This window comes from Somniosus microcephalus, chromosome 6 (assembly GCF_052327205.1).
Source record: "Somniosus microcephalus isolate GS21.2 chromosome 6, FLI_Smic_1.0, whole genome shotgun sequence".
NCBI lineage: Eukaryota > Metazoa > Chordata > Chondrichthyes > Squaliformes > Somniosidae > Somniosus > Somniosus microcephalus.
Genome location: NC_140992.1, coordinates 173,463,209 through 173,489,214, shown reverse-complemented (window position 1 = coordinate 173,489,214; position 26,006 = coordinate 173,463,209). Strand labels below are relative to the sequence as shown.

At 42.6% G+C, this 26,006-nt stretch overlaps 1 protein-coding gene across 13 annotated transcripts in view; it reads right to left on the bottom strand.

The window, feature by feature from the left end:
- The window catches only part of cnot1 (CCR4-NOT transcription complex, subunit 1), a 239,717-nt gene that overhangs the window by 86,425 nt on the left and 127,286 nt on the right, over positions 1 to 26,006 (bottom strand). For 7 of the 13 annotated variants that reach the window (XM_085990941.1, XM_085990943.1, XM_085990946.1 and 4 more), the window contains exons 19-24: positions 22,049 to 22,173; positions 18,870 to 19,156; positions 9,034 to 9,112; positions 7,508 to 7,738; positions 6,221 to 6,361; positions 4,219 to 4,398 (exon numbers count right to left, since the gene is read on the bottom strand). In XM_085990941.1, coding sequence (XP_085847067.1) covers positions 4,219 to 4,398; positions 6,221 to 6,361; positions 7,508 to 7,738; positions 9,034 to 9,112; positions 18,870 to 19,156; positions 22,049 to 22,173 — 1,043 coding nt within the window. Of the gene's footprint in view, positions 1 to 4,218; positions 4,399 to 6,220; positions 6,362 to 7,507; positions 7,739 to 9,033; positions 9,176 to 18,869; positions 19,157 to 22,048; positions 22,174 to 26,006 lie in introns of all 13 variants that reach the window. The other 6 variants (XM_085990940.1, XM_085990937.1, XM_085990939.1 and 3 more) reach the window with 1 other exon arrangement.

Sequence of the window (26,006 nt, the reverse complement as noted above, 5' to 3'; positions counted from 1 at the left end):
ACGGGGCAGAAAGTCTACCCCAAAGGAAAAATAAGTGTGCCTGTGGTATACAACGGCAAAGAAATACAAAAGTTGTATTTATACATTCTACAAGATGGTGGTCCACTGTTGTTGGGACGTGAATGGATAAGGAAGATACGTTTAGACTGGCACTCCATTCAGGCACTGACGGTGACCAGTAAGGAAAAAAACAATGATGACATCATACCTGAACGATTAAAAGACATCTTGGCCAACGCCAAAGAAGTGTTTCAAGAGAAACTAGGAACCTTGAAAGGCATCACCGCCTCAATAAAAATGGAAGATACAGCAATTCCAAAATGTTTTAAGGCAAGACCGGTGCCATACGCAATACGTCCGGCAGTCGAGGCAGAGCTGAAGAATTTGGAAAAGGCAGGCGTATTATCCAAAATAGATTGGAGCGAATGGGCAACTCCCATCGTTCCAGTCATGAAAAAAACATTGAAAAATAACTCTGAGGAACAGAAAAAAATTCGCATCTGTGGGGACTTTAAGGTGACTGTAAACCCGGTCCTTCACACGGTACAGTATCCTCTTCCGAGGATAGAAGATATTTTCGCCTCACTATCCGGAGGGAAACGTTTCACAAAAAGTGACTTGGCACAGGCATATCTACAGATGGAGGTTGAGGAGACCTCTAAAAAGTATCTCACAATAAACACACACAAAGGCCTGTACCAGTACAATCGACTGGTTTTTGGAATAGCATCAGCTCCAGCTATCTGGCAAAGAGCTATGGAGCAAGTCCTGCAAGGGATTCCGGGGACTCAATGTTACCTAGACGACATCCTTGTAACAGGAGAAAACGACAACAAGCACCTTGCCAATTTGGAGCAGGTGCTCACTAGGCTGAAAGAACAGGGCCTACGAGCAAATCGGCCCAAGTGCGAATTTTTCCAAAATCAGATATCATATTGTAGCCACATAATAAGGAAGGGTTGCATAAGTCACCTGAAAAAAATTGAAGCAGTTATAAAAGCCCCAGCACCTGAAAATGTTTCACAATTAAGGTCATTCCTGGGATTAATAAATTACTATCATAAATTTTTACCGAACTTATCAACTATTCTACACCCTCTTAATGATCTTCTACAGACAGGAGTGATTTGGAAATGGAACGAAGACTGTAAACGCGCCTTCCATAAATGTAAAGACTTAATCACATCCGAGAAAATTTTGGCTCATTACAACCCATCACTACCAATCAGACTGGCATGCGATGCATCCCCTTACGGCATAGGAGCGGTATTGTCCCATAGATTCCCTGATGGCTCGGAACGGCCGATAGCTTTTGCGTCACGCTCATTGAACTCAGCTGAGCGTAACTATGCCCAGATAGACAGGGAAGCACTCAGCCTGGTATGGGGAGTGAAGAAATTCAACCATTACCTACACGGACAAAAAATTTACCTTGCTGACTGACCATCAACCCCTCATCTCCATATTCAACCCTAAAAAAGGTGTCCCCATTATGACGGCACAAAGACGACAGAGGTGGTCCCTTTTTCTAGGGGCACACCAATACAACATTGAATACAAAGGGTCAAAACAGCATGGGAATGCTGACGGTTTATCACGCCTACCGTTGCCAACGATAGAAGAGGCACCTACAGTAGACCCAGTAGAGATATTCCACTCTACCATAGTGGAATGTCTACCGGTGACAAATTCTGCCATTGAAAGGGAGACAAGAAATGACCCTACTCTCTCACGGGTCTACGATTTAACAGTGAAGGGATGGCCAGCACATGGCGAACCACTGTTGCCAGCATTCTCGCAAAGAAGAGAACAGCTGTCAGTGTGCCGAGGAACCTTGATGTGTGGATCCAGAGTGGTGATTCCACCCAAACTCCAGGATAAAGTGCTAAAGGAGCTTCACGAGGGGCATCTGGGTGGAGTGAAAATGAAGAACCTAGCTAGGGCGTTTGTATGGTGGCCAGGTATCGATGGAGACATCGAAGACATGACCAAGAGCTGCCTAGGATGCCAGAAGGTCCAAAATGCTCCGCCACAGGCCCCTCTACATCCATGGGAGTGGCCCTCATCTCCCTGGCAAAGGGTGCACATCGACTTTGCTGGTCCATTTATGGACTCAATGTTCTTAATCGCAGTTGATGCACACTCCAAGTGGCCGGAGGTAATAAAGATGTCCTCCACCACCACGGAAAAAACCATCACAGTATTAAGGACCATATTTGCCAGGAATGGGCTGCCAGAGCAGATATGTTCTGATAATGGACCGCAATTTGCGTCCGAAGAATTCAGAAAGTTCTTAAAGAACAATGGGGTAAAGCACTACACGTCCGCCCCATACCATCCCGCCACCAATGGATTGGCTGAAAGGTTTGTCCAGACCTTCAAGAAGGCCATCAAGGCCATGGGTAATGAAGACATAAAACTTCAGCACAAGGTGGATAACTTCTTATTTGCATATAGGAATGCAACGCATATGGTTACTAACCAAACTCCCGCCATGATGTTCTACAATAGAAACCTAAGATGCCGGCTGGATTTGGTCAAGCCCAACATCAGAAGGGACGTGGAGAACCGGCAGTTTCAGGGCATGAATGAAAGGCCAACTAGGGCCTTCCAGATAGGCCAACCGGTTTTGGCCCGGGACTACCGCACCGAGAAATGGCAGCCTGGAACTATCTGCACACAATTAGGACCACTGATGTATACCGTGGACATCGGAGACAGCATAATAAGGCGCCATGCTGACCAAATCATCAAGTCATCCGAAAAGGGACAACCTACACCACCACTCTATACATCTAACGATGAAGTAGAGATACCCATATCTACCTCCGATCCGGTGATACTGGAGCCCGATGAACCCGACACTGGCCTTCAAGCCGAATCAGCCTTGCCAGAAGAACCTACTACACCACCAGAAACTACTACACCCCCGAGGCGTTATCCGGACCGAGTCAGGAAGCCTCCTGAGAGACTAACTTATAATTAATTAATACAGCAATGTATATTATTTTGCATATAACATGTAATTAATAATTACTTAAAATATGATGTACTAGTTAGCTAGAAGGGGAGGAATTGTGGTGTATGTGCCTTTAAGAGCAATTATGGTGTATGTGCCTTTAAGAGCCCCAGGTGTGCGTAATGCCGGTAATTGCCACTTGGGCTATATAAGCCTGTGTATTGTGTATATCCCCCCCCCTAGACTTGCTTAGTAAATACCTATGAACCAACTCCTGTCTTCAGTGTCTTTATCTACACACGGACACTACAATCCTTATCTTGGTATTTTCCTACATGCAACTTTCCTATAATTAAGTCCTGTGAGTAGCCACTGCATATTCAGAACAGGCAAGAGTTAGCACTAACAAACAGACTGAAGGATAGGTTGGAGAAAAATCAACCCAATCAATTCCGCCATTTATAAAGCAGTCCACTCAAATTAATGCTCCAAAGCTCCTTTCACACAAGAAGCTCCCAGCTTCAATCCCCTAGGTCTGCGATATGATAGCCAATACAAACAAAATTAGCTCAACTGTCCTGGGACGGGAAGGTGAAAAATCATCTAGAGTCCCACTCCTGATCACTCCCTGGAACATAAAAATGGAGGGATCCTTGCTAGTTCACAGCCTGCTGAGGCTCACACATGGGAGAATGGCCGCTTGGGTTGAGTTACTGGAGAGCTGCCAGTGTGCCCATGAATCTGCACCACAATAGTTGGCACCTTCAGGATGGAAGAGAGTTGGTTTAAAAAAAAGGCTGCAGTTATTTCTAAGAATGAAAAAAAAAGCGGGGGTGGAAGCTTACTGAATTGCACTCGGATTCAGATTTCGAGTGTGGGTGGGGAAGAGAACGAATCCCCGCTTCTATTGTCTATTTAGTGACCCAGGCCATAAAGTGCACGAGTGGATGTCAACTAAACAGGACATGACTTTACGGTTGTGCCCTCTGTTGCAATTAAGCTGCTGGCATTCTCTGCCTTAGACTCACACATGTAGCCAATTAGTCAAAGTGCTGGAGGACAGCTGCCAGCCTTGGAACTGCAGCCTGGCAAGAATGTATACCTTTAGGAGAAGCAGGACAAAGAAAGTTGGAGGGGTGGAAAGACAGGAACGCATAGAACGTCTACAGGCACAGACCAAGTTGTCCTAAGCAGCTTCAAAAGGAAACTCCTGCCTCATCTCGCTTAATGCTATCTGCTCATACTTCTCCAACTCTTACCTTGATGTTTCTGTAGGTCTCGGTGAGTACCATTTTGTTAAAATCAGGATTTTTCAACGTGTCCATAAAGTTTGAGTAGAGACTGTGAAAGTTAGGTTCGATGCTAACTCTCTTCATGACCAAATACTGGGAGACCCAGGGCATAAACTCATCCTTCACCGTCTCCTTTAGCTCCTCCACCTGTAACATCAAACCATTCATACATCAGTTACAAGGGTACAGCCTGAAGAGCTGAAATTAGTGACATGAAACAGATCTGAATTAGGTACCAAACAATTCATTTACATTAGTATTGAAAATTAACCCAAAGCAAGAAAAACTGCCTTTCATAGTAGCAAAGTACATTAGCTATCCATTGCTTTCAAACATCGGCATTGCTTTGACCCAAACGTTCGTTTGGTATTGAAGAGCACTGCTTCATCTAGCCAAATAGCAAACAGATGGTAACCAAAAGTTCCTCCACATGTAATCCCCTCAAGTAAAGGCTTCACCTCCAGTGGGCACAAGAGCACCCAGCTGCTAAATGGCCATCAGCATTGCTGGGAAATTAACAGTAGTCCTGTGAGAATGACTGACTCCTGTCTGCAGAAACTGCATATTCTTGGCTGTGGGTCTAAGAGAGATGGATGGTAATCTTGTGGCCAGCCTTCAATTAAGAGCTAGCTGCAGGAAACTAACATCTGTAAAGTGAAATTAGATTCCATAAATGTTTAAAAACTGTCTGCAAATCGATGAGTCATCAACTGTGACAAATTATTCTCCAAACCCAACCAAAATGGTTTGTATAGTTGCGTAATTCAAAATGCTTCCTTGCATGAGAGTCACTGAACTATAAAAATAATAATTGATCAAGTGAGATGCACTTTGCGACATTTCAATGTAATATGGCACATATAATTGCAATTATTCTTCTAGATCATCAAGCAAGTACAAAGAACATGCATTTATATAGCACCCAGTCAGATCCTCTGGGCACCATAAAGTGTTTCACATCCAACTAATTACTTTTGAAGTGCAATCGTTGTTTTTTTAGGCAAATTTGGCAGTCAATTTGCACACAAGGTCTGACCAACAAAAAAACTTGTTTTCTTGCCCCTCCCAAACTTTGATAAGGTGGAAGGAAAATGGAGCCAAAAATAAACTGAAAATAACATGAAGGTTTTGCTGGCATGAAGTCACATGGAGATATTTGGAACACAGGAGCAGAAGGCCGTTCTGCTAAAAATAGGACGAATGACGAGAAATAGCAAATATACGACTGTGACAGATGTTATATTGGTACAGTACTAAATTTTCTCCCAGGGCAGAATGCAGAATAAGGTCCATGCTTCCAAAACCTTCATTATCCTTTGAACCGTGTTCTACTGAATGCAGAAACACTACAATTGTAAAGAGCATCCTTCGGAGAGTTCAGTGCCTGGGAGATCCGGAACTCTAATGCACTCTGAATAGCATATTGCCAACACTTGTGACTGGTAAATTTTTAATTACTTAATTACTGAAAATATATAAAAGTGGAAAATAAATTAAGTCACTCATAAATGGGTTTCAATTTCAACTAATTAATCCCACCATAAGGTTTTGACTAGACTCAATAGACCCCCACGTGTGTTCATTTACCACCAACACAGCTGCCATTAGGGGGGGGGGGGGGGGGGGGGAAGGCATCAATGTTAGTGCTTTCCAGCTGTGCCTCGAACAGAAGCACTCTCAGTTCCAATGTAATCACTGCCATTGAGCTGAATGGGTGATGCGCTCCGGCACAACCTCAGACGGCAAATCTGTTTCACTATTGCTGGTGTAAATTGAACTGTGTCAGTTACTGAAATCATTTGAACTAAGGTAAATAGTTACAGTTGACTTGAAGCCAGCATGTTTGCTGGTGAAACTACCATATAATATGAATAGGCTGGTTTCAAAAGCAGAACTGAAAGAGAGCATCACTGCAAGAAAAATGGTACGTCAGACAAGGCCACGACACCAATCATCACAGAACACCCACCTTTTGTGTCATGTTGGACTGCGAGAGGTTGTTGAAGATGAAAGCCACTTTTTCTTGAATATTCTCAGGTGGTTCCACTATCCTTTCTGCCTGGTCTGTGGCCACCAACAATGTCTCTATGTTAGTTGTATTAATGGAGGGCTAAAAAAAAAGTAGGACTTTGCTGTAACATACATCTTACCAATGGAATTATATTAAAGCGTTTGACAAATTGGTACTTTGAGACAAGTTGTCTGCTCTTCCGATGTAAAAACTCCACTGGTAAAAGCCACACACTTGCCAAATGCTCCAGGTTTGAAGGAGTTGCCAGCCTCAGTCAGAGCTTTTTCTTAAGCGTTCAACGATACCATCAAGGATATTTAGAACCGGAAACATTACAGTGGCAGAACAAACACTATTTATTTTGGTCCCTTTTATTAGCTATCAAACAATATGAATACTAGAAACAAGTTAAATATCCAGGTAATATGAAAATCATCCATAGAGGGATTGAAACTATCACAAATACAGACATGCAAATATCCTGATCAGGTCAGATAAATTTGAGTACTTAGTTTGTCATTCTGGCACAGCTAAGTTTAAGTTTAAATTTTGTATTAGCTGGACATTTTTAGTATAGGTGGTTTGGTTAAAATTTCAGCTCCTTTGTTTACAGGAACAGAGCGACGTAAAAGCACCACACCTATAGTATTATAAAGGAACCTACAGATGGGGATAAAATCCTTCAAAAGGCATGAAGTTACAGCTCAAAAGTTTGTGCTTTAAGTATGAGATATTTACAGGAACACCACTCAATAAAAGCACTACTCCTGGCATGCAAGTGTTCAAAAGGGGAAATTATGCATCAAGCCTGATTAAAACCCCAAAATGAGTTTTGAAGTTACTAAGCTGCCATTTATAGGTGTGAGAGCAGGACACCTATTTTATTGAGAAATCCAGTGTCACAAGGAGACAATGATACTTAAAATCTAGTGATACCGTTTAAAAGTTAGAGGTGGCAAATTGATCAAGAGACCTCACTCTCTTCCCCCCCCCCCCCCCCCACAATGTGTGGAGGGGGGAACAAAGGAGGTTAACAACTGTACAGAAAACATTTTTACAATAGTCACTACCATTCTGTTACTGTTCAATGCTTACAATATCTATTTCAGTACCAGACAGCCAATTATAAACTTGACAGCAATCTGGGACTTTCTGGTGTAGAGAGCAAACTAATAGTTTCGGAAAATAAAATATTATTCTGTAACAACTCCATCTCTGCTAACAGTGTAAAATCAAAGTACTCACCGGTACATCTTTCTTAAAGCTCACCCCAGTCGGCCTGGTAACTGTAGTGGCTTTGGTCACTGTGCTGGTTGTGGATGTGGTTACAATGGCGCTGACCTGTCTGGCCATAGGAGTCTTATTCTGAGCCTGTGCTTGAGCCTGAGCCTGGGCTAATGCAATACTGCCAGGGGTTGTAATGCTACCTTGCATTTTCACAGGAGGGTCTCTGGACTGTTGGCCGTACTCAATGTACTGAAATAAATACAAATATTTAAAAAAAATCAATAGCAATATTCATTATTCCTAACTGGTGAAAAAAATTACTATAATGTACTTCTAAAGTCAATGTTTTTGATGTCAAAATCACAACCTTGAAAGCACAAATGTATCCAGTCTACCTAAAATTGGGAGGCATTGCTCCTTGCTTTAACTGAACACAGATTTAAAATTCACAAAGCTTCCCAGATGCCACTGCAGATGAAAGCATTGCCACATGTAGAACTAAACTATGTGTGGTCCTGGTTTCAATCCTTGGCCTTAAGAGTTAACTGATTTCAGTTTGGAGAGGAGGGGGTGGGTGGTAGTGAAGGCACTAGAATTGCCTTCAGCCACTGGGCTGGGGAGGGGGTGAAGGGAGAAGACTGGCTAGACGTCCTGATCGCTATACAGAGACCCATTCTGGAAACACACATGGACGTCAGGCTAGGACAGGATTGGACCTACTTGCAATGTTCCCACAGTCTACTGAGAGTCTAAGCTCTGGAATTTCCTCCCTAAACCTCTCCGTCGCTCAACCTCTCTTTCCTTCTTTAAAACGCTCCTTAAAACCTACCTCACCTGCCCTAATATCTCCTATGGCTCGGTGTCAAATTTTGTTTGATATCACTCCTGTGAAGCACCTTGGGACATTTTACTACGTTAAAGGCTCTATACAAATACAAGTTGTTGCATCTGGCCACTTGGGCAAGATGCTTCTGGATCTGGACTCCAGGAAAGAGTTCATCTTTTCAGGAGAGATGGGGAGAAATTGGCTGGTGGGGGTGGTTAGATGACAAAAATACCCGCCCCCTAGAATTGTGCTGTTCGTATGCCAAAGAGATAACAGGCCTACCACCAGCATGCACAATTCACTACATTTTGTTCAGTGACAATGACTGACAAGGTGAATATCTTCAGCAAAAAGACATAAGCTCACAGTAACTCAGATTCAAAAGGCTTTTGACGTCAATCTGTGCAAGTTAGCAGCTGTGTTTAAACACAAAACAGTGCTCGTACACCTCAAAGTGCAAAATGCTTTGGGACATCCTGACCTGTGATAAGATACTGCAAAAACTCAAGTTCTGTCTTTTTAAATTGATGAAAATCAGATTGCAGTGTAGAAACAACCCATGAAACAAAAGGCTACACTTCCCAGTCGGCTCCACAAACGAGACCACCATAACCAAGAAGACTGCTGGTCTGGGTGTCAGCAATGAAAACAGAGGAGCTGAGGCATCCCCACTATGTGGTTACACAAATATTCAAGCCATTATTGGAGTACCACTTACCTCCTGTAAATGATGAGGAAACTGCAAGAAGTGGCCAATAGAAGCCAAGTGCTGACAATACTGGGGATAGTCCTTCAATCTACAATCAGACCACAGTTCATTAGAGTAATCTGGGGTAGTGTTCAGGTAGGCATTCATACTACTAAAAAACAAATAATTACCATATCATACAGGAATATAATTAAAGATAATATACACAAGCTTAAAATTGCTTTTCAAAAAGTACAGCATTCAACACTATGAATTCACAGCAGCTGTCATAATACTCCAAGAACTTTTAATAGAAAAAAGGGCATTATGTCTTAAACCTCACAATAATCCTTCCTCTCTTCAGAAATGAATCCAATTGCTCCTTGAACTCATTGATACCATCCAACTCAATCGTCATCCCTGGTAAATTGTTCCATAGCTCTACACCACCAATTTCCCTTCTTACTCCTAACTTTAATTTTTTAACTTGTATTCCCTGGTATTTGAACCCTTCAACATAAGGATCAATTTGCCTGAATCAATCCCCTTCATAACCATGAAACCTTCAGATTAGGTCACCTGAAAGTCTCCTTTTCAAACAAAATGAGTACAACTTCATTAACAGTTACCCATAATAAATTTCTAACACAATCATCTTGGTTGGTCACTGCTGCACCAGGCACCATCGTGGTTGCTCAGCTCCAACTTCTCAAGGGCAATAATATCCTGTTTGTAAAGTATTCTAATCCAGGACTGAAGATTGGAGGCTGGGGTGGGTGGGGGTTGGTTCTGGTTATACAGCAACAAAGCTTCTTTTGATTTATACCCAACATTTTTTTTTGAAACTGCAATCCAGTACTGTATGATTCATATACCTGGGGATTATAACCTTCAGATCTTTATCATCAGCACACATTATGACTGTTCTCTTCAACCATCAAGACCATGTTACTCAAAACATATTCAATAAAGTGGCAACGGCCAAGGAAAATACTCTACGGTCTAAGGAGGATTTCCCCATCTAAAATCCAACTGCACAAATACCGTGAAATGCTTTAGTGCCACCAGTAACATGTCAGAATACCACAGAAGAAATCTGAATAAATAATATTTTCTGCACATAAACACTGACATGCCAAGATCCAAATATTGCCCTTTACAATTCAGTCTTGTAGCTTGAAAACTATTCCAAAATAGAATTGTTAAAGGGGTGCATTTCTGGTCATTTGCTCTTGGTTGTGTAGCCTAAGTCACAGGCGCTGCTGCATTTAGTTACCTGCAATAGGAGTTGCATCAGTGCCAACCATTTTATTATAGCTCAAATTAGAAGGGCTCTCTTCAGCAAACTTGGAGGATCATCACTGCACTGTAAGAATGATCTCTCAATCTAATTATTTTAGTGAATTGTAAAAAAAATTACAAATTCCTATTATAAAACTTAACTGTCAGCTGACTCCAAATTAACTTTGATCACTGATTTTGGAACTATTTCCAAGCTCCAAGGTCAATGAACTCAGGTCAGGAAACTGGAAGCATACTTACCAAGTAGGCAAATGTATGCTGCTATAAGCAGCCAATGTGGTGTAGAATCTCAATCAAGCATTTTACATGGGTTTCATCTCAAATCATGGGTTCACTCCAATGCTGCAACATGGTGCATTTGTAAATTTGTATTCGCTCCGATATAAACCTGTGAATTATGCTTTTCTCTTACTCTTCCAATTGTCTGATAATTATGAGTTAAACCAGCAAGGTATTCAGGAAAGATAGGGAAGGAAAAAAGAGGGGGGCTGGCAGTAATGATCAAAGAAACTATTACAGGACCGAAGAGGGATGATGTAGTTGAGGAATCAAAAGACAGTCTATTTGGTTAGAATTAGGGAACAATAGAGGAGCAATTATAGTACTGGGTGTATACTACAGGCCAAAAATTAGCAGGAAGGAGATAGAGGAGCAAATTTGAAGGCAAATTACAGAATGATGCACGAACTAGAGAGTAGTGATAATGGGGGACTTCAATTTTACTAATATAGACTGGGATAGTGACAGTGTAAAGGGCAAAGTGGGGGAGGAATTCCTGAAATGTGTACAAGTGAAATTTCTTGATCAGTGTGTTTCCAGCCCAATGAAGAAAGCAGCAGCGCAGGATCTAGTTCTGAGGAATGAAGTGGGGCATGTTTCAGTGGGAAAGCATTTGGGGGAAGAGTGATCATAATATCAGGTTTAAAAGAGTTATGGAAAAGGACACGGTATAATCAAGAATAAAAATACTTAGCTTGGAGGGCTAACTTCAGCGAGAGTGCAAAACGGATTTGGCCCAGGTGGATTAGAATCAAAAATTATTAGGAAAAACAGTAACTGAACAATTGGAGGACTTCAAAGAGGAGATGGTTCAGGGACAGAGTAGACATATTCCCATGAGGTGGAAAGGAAGTACATCCAAAGCTAGAGCTCCCTGGATGACTAAAGATATAGAGGTTAAAATGAGAGAGAAAGAGGCTTATGACAATTGTATGGTTCATAATACAGTAGAGAACCAAGCTGAATATAGAAAGTACAGGGATGATATAAAAAAGGGAATAAGAGGGTGAAGAGAGAGTAGGAGAATAGATTGGCCGCTAACATAAATGGGAACCTAAAGCTCTTTTTATAAAAATATAAATAGAAACATAGAAGATAGGAGCAGGAGTAGGCCATTCTGCCCCTTGAGCCTGCTCCGCCATTCAATGAGATCATGGCTGATCATCCAAATTCAGTACCCTCTCCCTGCTTTCTCCCCATACCCCTTGATCCCTTTAGCCTTGAGAAACTCCTTCTTGAATATATTTAATGTATTGGCCTCTACTGCCTTCTGTGGTAGAGAATTCCACAGGTTCACCACTCTCTGGGTGAAGAAATTCCTCCTCATTTCTGTCCTAAATGGCTTACCCTTTATCTTTAGATTGTGACCCCTGGTTCTGGACTCCCCGACCATCGGGAACATCCTTCCTGCATCTAGTTTGTCCAGTCCTGTCAGAATTTTATAAGTTTCAATGAGATCCCCTCTCATTCTTCTAAACTCCAGTGAGTATAAGCCCAATCGACCCAATCTCTCCTCATGCGTCATTCCTGCCATCCTAGGTATCAGCCTGGTGAATCTTCGCTGAACTCCTTCCATGGCAACAACATCCTTCCTCAGATAAGGCGACCAAAACTGCACAGAATACTCAAGATGTGGTCTCACCAAGGCCCTGTACAACTGCAAGACATCCTTGCTCCTGTAATCGAATCCTCTCGCTATGAAGGCCAACATACCATTTGCCTTCTTAACCGCCTGCTGCACCTGCATGCTTACCTTCAGCGACTGGTGCACAAGGACACCCAGGTCTCGTTGCACTTCCCCTTCTCCCAATCTATTGCCATTCAGATAATAATCTGCCTTCCTGTTTTTGCCACCAAAGTGGATAACCTCACATTTATCCACGTTATATTGCATCTGCCATGCTTCTGCCCAATCACCCAACCTGTCCAAATCATCCTGATGAAACAGAGAGAAACAGAGTCAACGCTTCAGGTCGATAACCCTCCGTCAGAACTGGAAAAAGCCAGAGATGCGACAGATTCTTAAGCAACTGCAGGGGCAGGGAAAGGGGAGGAAAGAACAAAATGGAAGATCCGCGACAGGATAGAAGGCAGGAGTGACCAAACGACAAAAGGGATGACTATACAAGGCAAAAGGAGGTGGCAATGGGACAAGCAAAGAAACAAAAGATGAGTCTAGGGGAGGTGCAAATGGGAATGGCAGAACCACCAACAGCTGCAATGTGAAAAAATAGGGGCCGAGGCCATGGTCCGAAACTGCCGAACCCGACGCAGAGTCCAGAAGGCTGCAAAGCTCCAATAGTAAAGGGGTAGTCAAAGGAAGGGTGAGACCGATTAGGGACCAAAAAGGAGATAGTCTTGTGGAGGCAGAGGGCTCGGCTGAGGTGCTAAATGAGTGCTTTGTGTCTGTCTTCACTAAAGAAGAGGATGCTACCGATGTAGCAGAAAAGGAGGAGGCAGTAGCTATATCGGATAAGATAAAAATAAATAGAGGTACCTAAAAGGGTGGCAGTCCTCAAAGTAGAAAAGTCACCTGGTTTGGATGGGATGAATCCTAGGTTACTGAGATAAGCAAGGGTAGAAATTGCAGAGGCTCTGGCCATAATCTTCCAATCCTCTTTGGATATGGGGGATGGCGCCAGAGGACTGCAAATGTTACACCCGTTTAAAAAAGGGGAGGGGGATAAACCTGGCAACTACAGTCCAGTCATCCTAATGTCGGTGGTGGGGGAACTTTGAGACAGTGGAGAGGGTTGATGTTGTGTATATGGACTTTCAAAAGGCGTTTGACAAAGTACTACATAATAGACTTTAGCAAATTTAAAGCCCGTGGGATTAAATGGTCAGTGGCAGCATGGATACAAAATTGGCTACGGGACAGGAAGCAGAGAGTAGCGGTGAATGGCTGTTTTTCAGACTGGAGGGAGGTATACAGTGGTGTTCTCCAGGGGGCAGTATTGAGACCACTGCTCTTTTTGGTATATATTAATAACCTGGACTTTGGTATACGGGACATAATTTAAAAGTTTACAGGTGATACGAAACTCGGAAATGTAGTAAACAATGAGGAGGATAGTAACAGACTTCAGGAGGACATAGACAAACTGGTAAAATGGGCAGGCACATGGCAGATGAAATGAATGCAGAGAAGTGTGAAATGATGCATTATGGTAGGAGGAATGAGGAGAGGCAACATGAACTAAATGGTTAAACAGTACAATGTCAAAGGGGGTGCAGGAACAGAGGGAGCTGTATGTACACAAACCTTTCAAGGTGGCAGGACAAGTTGAGAAAGCTGTTGAAAAAGAATATGGGATCCTTGGCTTTATTAATAGAGGAAGAGAGTACAAAAGTAGTTATGGTAAACCTTTATAAAACACCAGTTAGGTCTATTGTATTGGAATTTTGTGTTAAATTCTGGGCACTACACTTTAGGAAGGATGTCAAGGCCTTGGAAAAGGTGCAGAACAGATTTATTAGAATGGCACCAGGAATGAGGAACTTCAGTTATGTGCAGAAGCTGGGGTTGTTCTCGTTAGAACAGGAGAAGATTAAGAGAAGATTTGATAGAGGTGATCAAGATTATGAATGATTTTGATAGAGTAAATAAGGAGAAACTGTTACCAGTGGCAGAAGGGTTGGTAAACAGAGGATACAGATTTAAGGTGATTGGCTTATGACATGAGGAAACTTTTTTTTTTTTTTTTTATACACAGAGTAGTGCTCTGGAACAGCGTTCCCCTAATTTTTTTTTTTTGGGGGGGGGGGGGGGTGCATGGCCCTTTCAGTTTCACGCATGCACGAAATTTAACATTGAAACAGCCGGTCCCAGGCTGCGCGGGACTGGCAGAGAGCTGCGTGGCCGGGCAGTTTAGAGGGAACGTTGATCTGGAATGCACTGCCTAGGGTATGGAAGCAAATTCAATAGTAACATTCAAAAGATAATTGGATAAATACTTGAAAGGAAAATATTTACAGGGCTATGGTGAAAGAGCAGGGGAGTGAGATTAATTGGCTAGCTCTACCAAAGAGCCGGCACATGCACGATGGGCCAAAAGGCTTCCTTCTGTGTTGTATCATTCTATGTCACAATACAGCATAAAACAAATACCCCATCCCAAGCAAGAAAGTTCAGGTACATGTTCGTACACTGCTCCATGGACAGGGAGATTGCGGTCTGAATTCTAGGCTTGGCTGTCATTTGTACTTGGTCAACAGCGATTGGTAACTTGCTGATCCAAGAGTGACATCCTATGTTTAACATTTCATAATTCCCCTTTTGGCTAGCCACGGCAACATTTGCAAAACATGCCCACAACAACAACAAATTGCATTTTATGTAGTAAAACATCCCAATGCACTTCACAGAAGCGTAGTCAGACAAAAACTGACTTGGAGCCAAAAAAATACATTATTAGGACAGGTGACTAAATGCTTGGTCAAAGATGTAGATTTTAAGGAGCGTCTTAAAAGGGGAGTGGTGGAGAAGTTTAGTGAAGGAATTCCAGAGCTTAATGCCTAAACGGCTGAAGGCATGGCCGCCAATGCTGGGGCGAAGGGTGTGGTGGATTCACAAAAGGCCAGAGTTGGAAGAGCGCAGAGACCTCAAAGGGGTTAAAGATTGGGAGGGGCGAAACCACAGAGGGATATGTACATGAAGAAGAGAATTTTAAAATTGAGGCGTTGGTGGACTGGGAACCAATGTAGGTCAGCGAGCACAGGGATGATGAGTTAATGCAACTTGATACAGGTTAGGTTACAGGCAGCAGAGTTTTGGCTGAGCCCAAGTTTATGGAGGATGAATGATGGGAGGCTGGCCAGTAGAGTATTGGAATAGTCAAGTCTGGGGGATAACTAAAGTATCGATGAGGATTTCAGCAGCAGATGAGCTGAGGCAGAGGTGGAGAAAGGCAATATTAGAGAGGTGGAAGTAGGAAGTCATAGTGATGGAGTGGACATGGGGTTGGAAGCTCAGGTTAGGGTCAAATAGGACATAGAGGTTGCAAACAATTTGGTTCAGCATCATACAGTGGGCAGGGAGGGGGATGGAATTGATGGCGAGGGAACAGAATGTGTGGCAGGGGCCGAATAAAATGGCTTCAGTCTTCCCAATGTTTAATCGGAGGAAATTGTGGCTCCTCTAGCACTGGATGTCGAGACTGTGGAGGAGACAAGAGAGGTGGTATTGTGGTAGAGCTGGGTGCTGTCAGCGTACATGTGGACTTCAACGTCATGTCTTTGGATGATGTCGCCAAGAGAAATAGGAAGGAGTCACAGATAGACCCTTGAGGGACTCCAGAGGTAATAGTACAGAGGCCAAATATAGATATTTAGGAGGCACACCACAGATGATGATGGAAAAATGAGAATAAAACTTACAGAAATTTATAAGCACATGACAAGAGTGGCTTGGTGCTCCAACGTGTTGCATCACAGAGTACAGGCTATTTTCACTCGCAATTCCCAATATGGAATTTCAACCATGGGGGGGGGGCGGGGGGGCGAGGTTAAGGCAAGAGGAGGGGGAAAAAGACAAGCAACGGTCTGGCATTACAGTACAGAGAAAGAAGTTAGTCAACAAGTTATTCTTGTGCATCTCCAAGTAAGGTATTAAGAAACCTGAAATAGGTCGTCAGTCAGCATCTCAGCTGGGGGATGGAATCTGACACGGGGAAAATAAGGCGAACAGTTACTTATGAAAGGATTTAAACTGGAGTGCAGATGGTGATGGCTTGTTTTCTTTAAGTTTGACAGTTGCTGTCGCACACTAAATAAACCCACACACCAACTTTGACTTCTAGCATTAGTTAACTGTTATATGAGATCTGCCTTCTAATAAATTAAAACTTCCTTTAACGTTCACTGCCCATTTACACGGGATACATAAGTTGGTTTTGACCCGAAATGTCGACTCTAATTTCTCTCCACGGATGTTGCCTGGCCTGCTGAGTTTTTCCAGCATTTTCTGTTGTTACACGGGATACATAATAGGGTTGACAGCGCTGATGCAAGTTATTTGTGCTGTTGGTTTGAGATATCAGTACTGATGAATGAAACATACCTGGAGTTTATGCAACTAATTTGTACATCAAGCCTCCTCAGTAAAGGTCCCTCTATAGTGCTCCAACAATGAATACCCCAACTACATCAGTGTGACACTTCCACTTCTTCCAACAACCATCTGAGCAAGACCACCAATACTAGTGTCAAATTATGCATGGTCATACATCACTGACTCACACCCAGGATCTGGGTTGATACCATCTAAAACTCATTTGACTAGGACACATCAGAATAGGCCCCAGATATGCAAGGACAATGATTAAACTCAGTTTTTAAATTTTTTTATTATTCGTTCATGCGATGTGGGCGTCGCTGGCAAGGCCTGTATTTATTCCTCACCCCTAATTGCCCTAGAGAAGGTGGTGGTGAGTGCCTTCTTGAACCACTGCAGTCCATGATACGTCTTTGCTAGGCCATTTCAGAAGACAGTTAAGAGTCAACCACATTGCTGTGGGTCTGGAGTCACATAGGCTAAAGGACATTAGTGAACCAGTTAGTTTCATGGTTACCATTACTGATACTAGCTTTTTATTCCAGATTTATTTAAGTAACTGAATTTAAATTCCCCAGCTGCCATGGTGGATTACCAGCCCAGTAACATAACCACTATGCTACCGTACCCCCCGTCCGCCCCGATACATTCAAATTCAACAATACTTTGAACAACCAATGTGAAATATCAACGGTTGTGTTCCCAAATACATTAAACCCCACAGAAAACAAAATACTGAAGAGATCAACTGCCCCAACTGTTGATATTCCTGTTCAGATCAACTTTCTTCAGTAAAGTGAAGTTGCCCCTATCCAGACTCCAATACAGAGAAACATAGAATGGTTACAGCACAGAATGAAGGCCATTCAGCCCATGCTGGCTCTCTGCAAGAGCACTTCAGCTAGTCCCACTCCCCTGCCCTTGCCCCGTAAGCCCTGCAATTTTTTTCCCTTCAGGTATTTATCCAATTCCCTTTTGAAAGCCATGACTGAATCGGCCTCCACTACCTTTACAGACAGTGCATTCGACATCATAACCACTCACTGCGTAAAAAAGTTTTTCCTCGTGGCACCTTTGGTTCTTCTACCAATCACCTTAAATCTGTGTCCTCTGGTTCTCGACCCTCCCGCCAATGGGAACAGTTTCTCTCTATCTACTCTGTCTAGACCCCTCATGATTTTGAACATCTCTAGCAAATCTAGTCTCAACCTTCTCTGCTCTAAGGAGAACAGCCCCAGTTTCTCCAGATTATCCACGTAACTGAAGTCCCTCATCCCTGGAAGCATTCTTGTAAATCTTTTCTGCACCCTCTCAACAGCCTTCACATCCTTCCTAAAGTGCAGTGCCCAGAATTGGACACAATACTCCAGTTGAGGCCGAACCAGTGTTTCATAAAGGTTCATCATAACTTCCTTGCTTTTGTCCTCTATGCCTCTATTTATAAAGCCCAGGATCCTGCTTTGTCAACCTGCCCTGCCACCTTCAACGATTTGTGCACATATACCCCAGGTCTCTGTTCCTGCACCTCCTTTACAATTGTACCTTCAGTTTATATTGCCTCTCCTCGTTCTTCCTACCAAAATGTATCACTTCGCACTTTTCTGCATTAAATTCCATCTGCCATGTGTCCGCCCATTCCACCATCATGCCTATGCCCTCTTGAAGTCTATCATTATCCTCCACACTATTCGCTATACTTCCAAGTTTTGTGTCACCTGCAAATTTTGAAATTGTGTCCTGTACACCCAAGTCCGAGTCATTAATATACATCAAGAAAAGCAGTGGTCCGAGTACCGACCCCTGGGGAACACCTTCCCCAGTCCGAAAAACAACCGTTCACCGCTACTGTTTCCTGACACTTAGCCAATTTTGTATCCATGCTGCCACTGTCCCTTTTATTCCATGGGCTTCAACTTTGCTGGCAAGCCTATTCTGTGGCACTTTATCCAACGCCTTTCGGAAGTCCATGTACACGTCGACTGCATTTCCCTCATCGACCCTCTCTGTTACCTCATCAAAAAACTCAATCAAGTTAGCAAAACATGATTTGCCTTTAACAAATCCATGCTGGCTTTTCTTAATTAATTCACACTTGTCCAAGTGACTGTTAATTTTGTCTCTGATTATTGTTTCTAAAAGCTTTCCCATCACTGAGGTTAAACTGACTGGGTTGCTGGGTTTATCCTTACAGCCTTTTTTGATACAGAAACAATTTAAATACAAAACATACCTATTTTTAAATCTGTCTAGTGCAGCAATGCCAAAGTAGTACATCTTGGAGTCAAAAGGTTTGCGCAAAGCTTCGAGAACATAGCGCAGTGCAAGTCCCAATGCCATATAGGTGACCAGCCCCTTTTCGATAATTCCACCAAACAGGCAGGCTGTGATGTGCAGCTCTTTATCTGGGTACTGGGGGAAGAAGCGATACTCCTCAAACAGGTTACGTAGCATACAGTTAAAAACTTCCCTTTCACGCTTAATGCTGGAATCCTTAAACCTCTGCAGCATTTCCAGAACCTGCAGAAACAAGAGGAAATTTAACAAGTCAGCACCATTTTTCAGAGTCAGCATAAAAAGCAATTTTTGACTGCATGGCAATAAATGGTTACATAGGAACAGAAGTAGGCCATTCAGCCCCTTGGGCCTGTTCGCCATTCAATTAGATCATGGCTGATCTGCACCTCCACTCCATTTTCCCGCCTTTGCTCCATATCCTTTGATACCCTTACCCAACAAAAATCTATCGCTCTCAGTCACTTCGCAATGTGCTCAGAGTTTGCGTTTCTGGGTCACTAAAATTAACCGATCAGTCTACTTGACGGAAGATGTTCGCTCCAACATTATGGGACTGCGCTTTAAAAAGTGGTTAAAACTGTGAAGTTTGGAGTGCAGTGGTTTCCCTCACCTCTGGGACCAAATCCAGCCCAGGCAGCTGAGATGGAAGTCTCCCGAATCTGTCGGCTGCGTGATTCTTGTGAAATAAATTCAAGCAGTCAGCCAGTACCTTAATGGAAGCAAGCCCACAACACAAAATTGCTCCTTGCTCTCATTCTCCTCTTCCCAAAATAGTTATTATGGACAGCACAACTGCTGTATAATTGATCAGAAAGTACTCAAATCACATAAAAATTTAGAGTGACAGTGGGAGCAACAATTGTTTCCCAACCATGACTCTCAATCAGCCAACTTAGAAAGAATTGTTGGGTTTTCCTAGGAGGGGAATATTTCGAGATTAAATGTTTTTAAATGCAATTTTGATCAAACCAACCATTTCTCCAACATATCCCAGCCAGTGGTTTCAAGCCACTGGTCTTACTACTATTTCAACATAGCACAGGCCCTTTGCACAATTAAGGCACAATCATTTCATACATTTGGAATATGTTTAGCCAGTGTCACAATGTGACATATTCGCCTTACCCCTGCAACTTGGAGTTATTTAATTTCTGGAGAGAGCATTCGTTAGAAATTAAGGTGTTTCCCACCCAGTTCCTCCTCCTGTCAGAGTTAGGACAGTACACTTTCTACCCACCCAGACCTCCACCCCACGTCACATCTCCCCTTGCCCGAGATCAAATGGTTCATCAAGAGACTTCAACCAAAATCCCAAGGAACAGACAAAACCTGATTCAATCATGAAACTCGAAGAATGCTTCACTGCTGTGCCTTTGCAGGCTGATTTAAACTGCCTTTATATATTGGGTTTAGTGATGTGCTAACGCTGCTGACACCCGATTCATACATCTTTAAGAGCCAGTGGCAACCTCAAAATGACGCAGATGGCAGAGACGACCCAGTCTCAATGAAAATGCAGCTTATAAAAGGCTTCGATTTTGACCCTTCTTACCACCCCTGCCTCAAAAACATTAGAATTTTTCACTTTGTAATCACTCCTGGTTCTTGAAAACTACTGTGAACTTTGTGCCGTCCCACAGCTGGCTGAAGTCTCATGCTCTCGTGATGACAGTGTAGCTGCTAAAAGAACATGTCAAACTGCAGAATTCTCTGGTGCCTGGGTGAAAGACAGCTGTTGAGCTGGAAGTCAACACATGGTCATGTTCACATATAGAACAAAAATACTGCAGTGAAAATCTAATTCTCAGCAGATAAACACCACAGCCTATGACAAACAGGTTACTTTTTTTAAACCACTTATCCTTTCAAGGCCTACTAAAATTGCACACTCATCCACATCAGACCAGGCTTCTGCAAGACACTGTACCAAAGTTACCCTGTTCATTCCAATACCTGTCCATTAAACTTTAAGAAAAAATAAAAATACTTTTTCATAACACATCTTCATTTAACAAATACATCTGAGTGGGACGTAACACCCATGAGCCAGATACAAAATAACGTAACAGTCACAGCTCGAGTGCAAGTGCAGCACTGCATCAACCAACATAAGCACACAAAGAGTAATGTCAACAAATGACACACAAAGTGAACAAGCTTTCATGCAAAATAAAGGATGAACCCAGTTTGTACAGAATCTAACAATCCACCTGGAACTTGACCACTATCAATTCTATATCCTACAGGAGACCGGAAAGCATCCCATATTGGATTAAAAAAATTAAATTCCAGTCCCTTTCCTGAAGATGCATCTCATTCTGGAAGACTGCTCTGTGGGTACAATGCACCCTCTTGCCTGGTCATTTTGCATGTGTGGGCTTAGATGGCGGGGGTCGGCAGGGCACGAACACTGTTAAGGGACAGCATCATAACCAAGCACAATCCTGTCCTCACCCAATGTCCATACATGTAACCACTAGCAGGGATCACCAGAAAGCAATCAGGAACAGAACCCCCATCTGATTTTTCCTTCAACCAGCCCTTGCACTATCAGTATGTGCTGTTGGCAAGGCCAGCATTTATTGCCAGATACAACCGAGTGACTTGCTAGGCCACTTTAGTGGAGTCACATATAGGCCAGAGCAGGCAGATTTCTTTCCCTAAAGGATATTAGTGAACCAGCTAGGGTTTTTATGACAATCTGACGGCTTCATAGTCCTTTTACTGATACCAGATTTTTAAAACTGAATTCAAATTCTCAAACTGCCATGGTGCGATTTGAACTCACGTCTCTGGATTATTAGTCCAGGCCTAACTATTACTAGTCCAGTAACATAACCATTAATCTACTGTACCGTGACTGGTTCTATATTTTTAAAATTTGTTCTTGGCATATGAAATCTGTGTCTTTTGACATGCTACCTTTGTAATCTGCTTATGGAAACTTATCAGGCAAGTAAATTAGAAAATGCTATTTCAAGAACCTGAAGCAACACTCTTGAAGACACATGAATCCAACCTATTCAAGGGTGTTTCGTACTCAAATTAACTTTTGTGGAGTGTCTAAAATGACAGTATATGGTTTTTTAACGCTCAGTCACTGCGAACACTCACCTCATCAACAGACATGGTAGGGTGGGGTGGGTGGTTGTAGATACGTTGGAAGTAGCTGTTTGCTTCGTCATCGATCTCCTTGCTAAAGTGCTGATTTGCCTCTGGCCATACCTGAGAGAGGTCAGCTGTGCAGGACAGGGACAAAACGGAGGAAAAATCTCATCAAAACCTACTTGGTAACTGTCACACACAGTACATGCAAAGCAACAGACTGACATAAGCAATACGCATGGCATTTGTCAGCGTTGGATCTTCATCACAGAATTAATAATCAAATAATGCAATCATTGTTTGAAAAAACCTTTACAAATAATGTGCAGAGTTTTGCAGTGGGTGTACTCGAAGTATTTCAGATTTGGTAGCATTTGAATTCACACTACAGTTAAGCATATGGGTTAAAACATGACGAATAAAAGGTTCAGATTTAGGATTATACCTGTGCTACTCCCTTCCTCAAGTATTGTCACCCTGGGGGAAAAAAGCTACAGTGCAAATGTGAATAATGGGCAACCCATCCTAGGTAGCATAAATCTCCACATTCTGCAACGCCACTTGGCAACAGACACAAGTGACATGATGACAGCACGCTGGAGTCACAGTACCACTGAGTAGACGGATGCCAGTTCAGCACTCATTGAACTTCAACTTCACTGAAATCCTGATCTGGGAAAACTCAAAGGGATATACTGGCGTACACTGTTGTGCACCGAGTGGGTGAGTGAAGGCTGACATTTGCAGTGGCCTGGGAGCAGGTGTAGAAACTACACGTACCAGCAAGATTTTTTTTCCACAGATAAGACCAAAAATACTTTCCAGTGGATTGTCTGATTACATACAAATAAAGGTAAAGACGCAACACTGCTGGAATATCGCGGCATTGCCTTTTTTTTTTACATCAATGTTCATCCAAGTGCTGGGAAAAAGCAGCCTGGGTAACTGTTGAAACACTGATTTAAGAACTGTGTTGTTCGCTTTCACTGCAGTCTCCTTTAAAAGGAAAAGGCACAGGCAAATTCAGCCAAAAAGTCAAAGTGTCTTTAGTAAAGTCTCCATCTCTGATCCACACAGACCAAACAGGAAGGCCCCAGATATCATGGTGGTTTGTTCGGAGTTAACAGACCTCCATATAGACTGGACAAATCAAACTGGCAAAGGTAGTCTGGAGGACAAGTTCATGGAATGCATTCGGGACAGTTTCCTAGAACGATACGTCATGGAACCAACCGGGGAATAGGCTATTTTAGATCTTGTATTGTGTAATGAGGCAGGGTTAATTAGCAGTCTCATAGTAAAGGATCCTCTGGGGCAGAGCGATCATAATATGATAAGACAAGTCACTCTCAAACTAAATGTGAAATTCTAAGTCCGAAACTAGAGTCTTAAACTTAAATAAAGCCAACTACATAAGTATGAGGGGGGGAGTTGGCCAAGGTAGATTGGAAAAATAGATTAAAAGGTATGGTGGTAGATAAGCAATGGCTAGCATTTAAACAAATATTTAATAATTCTCAACAAAAATACATTCCATTGAGAAACAAAAACTCCACGGGAAAAGTGATATAACTGTGGCTAACTAAAGAAGTTAAGGATAGCATTAGATTGAAAGAAGCTTTTAATTTTGCGAAGAATAGTAGTAAGCCTGAGGATTGGGAGAGTTTCAGAAACCAGCAAAGGATGACCAAAAAATTGATAAGTAAAAAAATAGAATGAGAGAAAACTAGCAAGAAATATAAAAGCAGATTGTAAGAGCTTCTACAAGTATGTAAAAAGGAAGAGAGTAGCAAAAGTAAATGTTGGTCCCTTAGAGGCGGAGACAGGAGAAATTATTATGGGGAATAAGGAAATGGCAGAAACGTTAAATAAATATTTTGTATCGGTCTTCACAGTAGAAGACACAAAAAGCATACCCAAAATGGTGGGGAACCAAGGGTCCAATGAGGGTGAGGAACTTAATGTAATTAATATAAGTAGAGAAAAAGTACGAGAGAAACTAATGGGACTAAAAGCTGACAAATCCCCTGAAACGGACAGCCTACATCCTAGGGTTCTAAAAGACGAGGCAGAAGAGATAGTGGATGCATCGATTTTGATCTTCCAAAATTCCCTAGATTCTAGAACGGTCCCAGTGGATTGGAAGGTTGCAAATGTAACACTGCTATTCAAGAAAGTAGGGAGAGAAAAAACAGGGAGCTACAGGCCAGTTAGCCTGACATCAGTAGTCAGGAAAATGCTGGAATCCATTGTTAAGGAAGTGGTATCAAGACACTTAGAAAATCATAACATGATTAGGCAGAGTCAACATGGTTTTATGAAAGGGAAATCGGGTTTGACAAGTTTATTCGAGTTTATTGAGGATGTAGCTAGCAGGGTAGATAAAGGGGAACCAGTGGACGTAGTATATTTGGATTTCCAAAAGGTATTCGATAAGGTGCCACATAAAAGGTTATTACACAAGATTGGGGCTTATGGGGTTGAGGGTAATATAGTAGCATGGATAGAAGATTGGTTAACGGACAGAAAACAGAGAGTAGGGATAAACGGATCTTTTTCAGGTTGGCAGGCTGTAACTAGTGGGGTGCCACAAGGATCAGTGTTGGGGCCTCAGCTATTTACAATCTATATTAATGACCTAGACGAAGGGGCCGAGTATAATGTGTCCAAGTTTGCTGACGCTACAAAGCTAGGTGGGACAGTAAGCTGTAAGAACACAGAGTCTGCAAAGGGATATAGATAGACTAAGTGAGTGGGCAGTAAGGTGGCAGATGGAGTATAATGCAGGGAAATGTGAGGTTATTCACTTTGGTAGGAAGAATAGAAACACAGAATATTTTTAAATGGTGAGAAACTTTCAATGTTGGTGTTCAGAGAGTCCTCATGCAAGAAACACAGAAAGCTAGCATGAGGGTACAGCAAGCAATAAGGGAGGCAAATGGCATGTTGGCCTTTAATGCAAGGGGGTTGGAGTATAAGAGTAAAGAAGTCTTGCTACAATTGTACAGGGCCTGGTGAGACCACACTTACAGAACTGTGCACAGTTTTGGTCTCCTTATCCAAGGAAGGATATACTTGTCTTGGAGGCAGTGCAAAGAAGGTTCACTAGATTGATTCCTGGGATGAGAGGACAGTCCTATGAGGAGAGATTGTGTAGAATGGGCCTATACTCTGGAGTTTAGAAGAATGAGAGGTGATCTCATTGAAACATACAAGATTCTGAAGGGGATTAACAGGGTAGATGCTGAGAAGTTGTTTCCCCTGGCTGGAGTGTCTAGAACTAGGGGGCATAGTCTCAGGATAAGGGGTCAGCCAGTTAAGACTGAGATGAGGAGGAATTTCTTCACTCAGAATTGTGAATCTTTGGACTTCTCTGCCCCAGAGGGCTGTGAATGCTGAGTCTTTGAGTATCTTCAAGGCTGAGATAGATAGATTTTTGGACTCTAAGGGAATCAAGGGATATGGAGATCGTGTGGAAAAGTGGAGTTGAGGTCAATGATCAGCCATGATCTTGTTGAACAGCGGAGCAGGCTCGAAGGGCCGTATGGCCTACTCTTGCTCCTATTTATGTTCTTATGTTCAGCCGGGTCAATTGGGGTACAACAATTGGCAGGAGTAAGAAACAAAGGGAAACATCCGAGGCTCCCCCTGGTAATCACTATCCACGAGCTCCGATTGGAAGTGCAGGTTTGTTTGTCTGCTAGGACAGGATGGGATCTAGTGGTGAGGAGTTCCATAAATAGGGGGCATCACAACCATCTTCTGGTGGGGGAGTCTAGCACAAGGAAGCATAACCATCAAATTAGAGCTAGGCCGTTCAGGGGTGATGCCAGGAAGCACTTCTTCACATAAAGGGTAGTTGAAATCGCACTCTCCCCCCCAAAAAAAACTATTAATTGCATTGTTTATGCAAACTGTTAATTGAAAATTTCAAAACAGATTGATAGATTATGGTTAGGTAAGGGTA